General features: G+C 34.8%; 1 protein-coding gene across 1 annotated transcript; it reads right to left on the bottom strand.

The window, feature by feature from the left end:
- Nucleotides 1–525: 525 nt before the first annotated feature.
- Nucleotides 526–1,496, bottom strand: LOC103213036 (olfactory receptor 14A16-like). The gene is given in 2 exon segments (XM_007958934.2): nucleotides 526–944; nucleotides 947–1,496. Coding segments are annotated over 2 exon segments (942 nt in total). The 5' UTR covers nucleotides 1,470–1,496.
- Between the last annotated feature and the right edge of the window lie 1,499 nt (nucleotides 1,497–2,995).

The following is a 2,995-nucleotide window of genomic DNA, read 5'->3' as shown; positions in this document are numbered from 1 at the left end:
AGTGAAAGGTACACTGTGCTACCAGGAATTTTATTAAAACATATAACTTTTTAACTATAATAAAATCATCCCAACTAGGAAACTGAATGGTGTCAGTAAAGATGAATGTGAAATGAGCAATATTACCCCAAACCTGCCAAGACAATTCTCAACATTCAGACCCATCTAATGCTATAAAATGTGGCATTCCATACAGCAGGAAAAATGAGATAATAGGTATCTAACTATTTATATGTATTTTTTTTTTTTTTCATGTGACCTTAAGCTGATCTGACTCATACTGGCCCTATATATCAGAGTAGAACTGCTACATAGCACTTGCTAGGTTATACTCTTTGAGGGAGCCAATTGCCAGGTGTCTCTTCTCCCCCACCAAAGTAGTGGCTGGTGCGTTCAGTTGCAGATCTTTTGAGTAGCAGCCCAGAAGTTCCCAGTTGCATGACCAAGCTTCCTTAAATAGATTTCTATAAACCAAATAATCTGACATACATTAGTAAATATTAAAGTCATCAATATTTAAGACCTTTACATCTTTGAGGACATTTTTCCAAAAAACATTTTGCCAAGGGCCACCTTCATGTCCTTGTTTCTCAGACTGTAAATGATAGGATTCAGAGTAGGTGGTAATAGGGTGTATAACACAGACATGATGAAGTTCATTGATGTTGGATATTTGAAGGCTGAACTTAAGTATGCAATGGCTCCAGAGGAGAGAAACAAGGTCACCACAGTGAGGTGGGGCATGCAGGTAGACAAAGTTTTAAACCTGTCTTGAGCAGATGAAATCTTTAAGACAGCTGAGAAAATGTGAACATAGGAGACAACCACTAAAAGAAACAACACAAGAGCAAAACAACAGGTAGCAATGATAAGTGCATATTCTAGAATTTGCTCCCCAGAACAAGCAAGTGTAAGTAATGAAGGAATATCACAGAAGAACTGATTAAGTTAGACCCACAGAAATTGACAGAGAATGTACCTGCTACATGAATGCATCCATAGACACATCCACTGAGCCAAGATGTAGTCACCATCTGCACACAGGCACCTCTATTCATAATGGTCTCATAGTGCAGAGGGTTGCAGATGGCAGTAAAGCGGTCATAGGACATGACTATAAGGAGGGCAAACTCTGTGCCAGCAAAAAACATAACAAGAAAAACCTGTGAGACACATCCTAGGAAAGAGATGAAATGGCTGTTGGTCAGAGAGTTTGTGATGGATTTGAGGACAGTGACAGAGATAAAGGACGTGTCAATTAAGGACAAATTCTTCAGGAAGAAATACATAGGGGTTTGGAGGTGCTGGTCAATAAGGGTAAGGATGACAATGAGCATGTTCCCCATCAGTGCTGTTAGGTAGATGAGGATGAAGAAGGTTGCATACAGTCTCTGTAACATCCAGTCATCAGGGAATCCCATGAGAAAGAATTCTGTTATGATAGTTACATTGACTTTTTCCTTAGGCATGTTCTTCTTTCTCTGCAGAAACTTAAGAAAAATGGCATTTGCTGTATTCACTTCATTATCAGAATTTGCTTCTCTTGTTGGTTCTCTAATTGTCTCTTGTATTCTGAGGAACATTTTTATGGTCATCAGAGAAGTCTCAGGGAAAGTTACATATTATAAATTATAATTTTCAACTCATGCACAGAAAATTATATTAAGATAGACTTTAAGAGCAGGATGGAATAAATAACCATTTGGTTGGCTAAGGTAATAAAATACATCTTGCATATTTTCAAGATCATAACTGAATCACTGAAATTTTTACAAAGGCTAATTAACCAGATTGTATATGAGCTAACTTTGTATATTGAATAGAATGCTAGAGATATCTGCCCATTCTTCTCTGTCCATATCAATTGTTCAGAAAGGGCACATGGATCCCATAAGTCTAATAACCAAAATTTAAATATAATAACTAATAGATTATGTTCCCAAAAGAAAATGAAATGTAATCCCATAAAATAAATGTACTTACTTAAATATAGCGAGAGCTAAAATGAGCAGGCCTAATCCACAGGAAATGTTATGGTAGATGCACATTGGTTTGGGAGAAATCCAATTAACTAATAGAAATATATTTTCCCAATTTCAGGTGTGCATTCTTTAAAATGTTGAGGAAATGAAAACTGAGGATGAGATTGATAGAGTACTTTCTCATAAAAGAAAGCCTGGATGAGGGGAATTTTCATTCAACAGGAAATACATTTCTGTATAAATACTGCTATTCTGTTTTCTATGCAATTGCTGGGTTGTAGTCTTCTGTCCATCGATGTGCACAAGCTAAAAGGACATTTGTATTTCTCCTGCATTTTTATAAGAGATTACAAATAACTAATGAGAATGAGAGCTAATTAAGTGTATTGGCCAAGATCCCTGAGGAGGAAAGTCATTTCCTGGATATACTGTTATGGACATGGAACTTTGGATATAAAGATTTAAGTCTATCTTTAGATAGTATGTTTACTCAATGTGTTTTCCTATTATAGATACAGCTCATCAACAGTAGACTAATTTGATGCTCACTTTATTCCCTGAATAGACTGTGTGGACTTTTACATTAGGTGAAAACAAATAAACAAAATAATAACTTCATGAACTCTTTGGACACAAGTAATAATCTAGGTGACTTTTCTATATTATCTATTTTGATGTTTATTTAAATTTTTATTTATAATAAGCTTAATGTATGTTCTTCTGTCATACACAATATATAAGTTATCAAAGTTCTCTCTCTGCTTCCACTCCATTTCCTTTCCAAGGGCAGAATTGTAAAATGTTTTATTTTAGCTCTATTCTTTCATTTTTCTATAAGTTGATGACTGACATACAACAATAACAAAAATCTATTTCAGCATAGATGAGATCATTCCAACCTTTTTCTACATGCTTATTTTTCACATAATAATTTTAAGAAACATTTATCAATACTTTTCAAATGTTAATCCTTGGTTTTTATTGTTTACATGTATGTAAGAGTATGAAAATGC

The sequence above is a fragment of the Orycteropus afer genome, unplaced genomic scaffold (genome assembly GCF_000298275.1).
Source record: "Orycteropus afer afer isolate SDZICR_OR568_19922 unplaced genomic scaffold, OryAfe1.0 scaffold01220, whole genome shotgun sequence".
Lineage (NCBI taxonomy): Eukaryota > Metazoa > Chordata > Mammalia > Tubulidentata > Orycteropodidae > Orycteropus > Orycteropus afer.
This window is presented reverse-complemented; position numbering and strand designations above follow the sequence as displayed.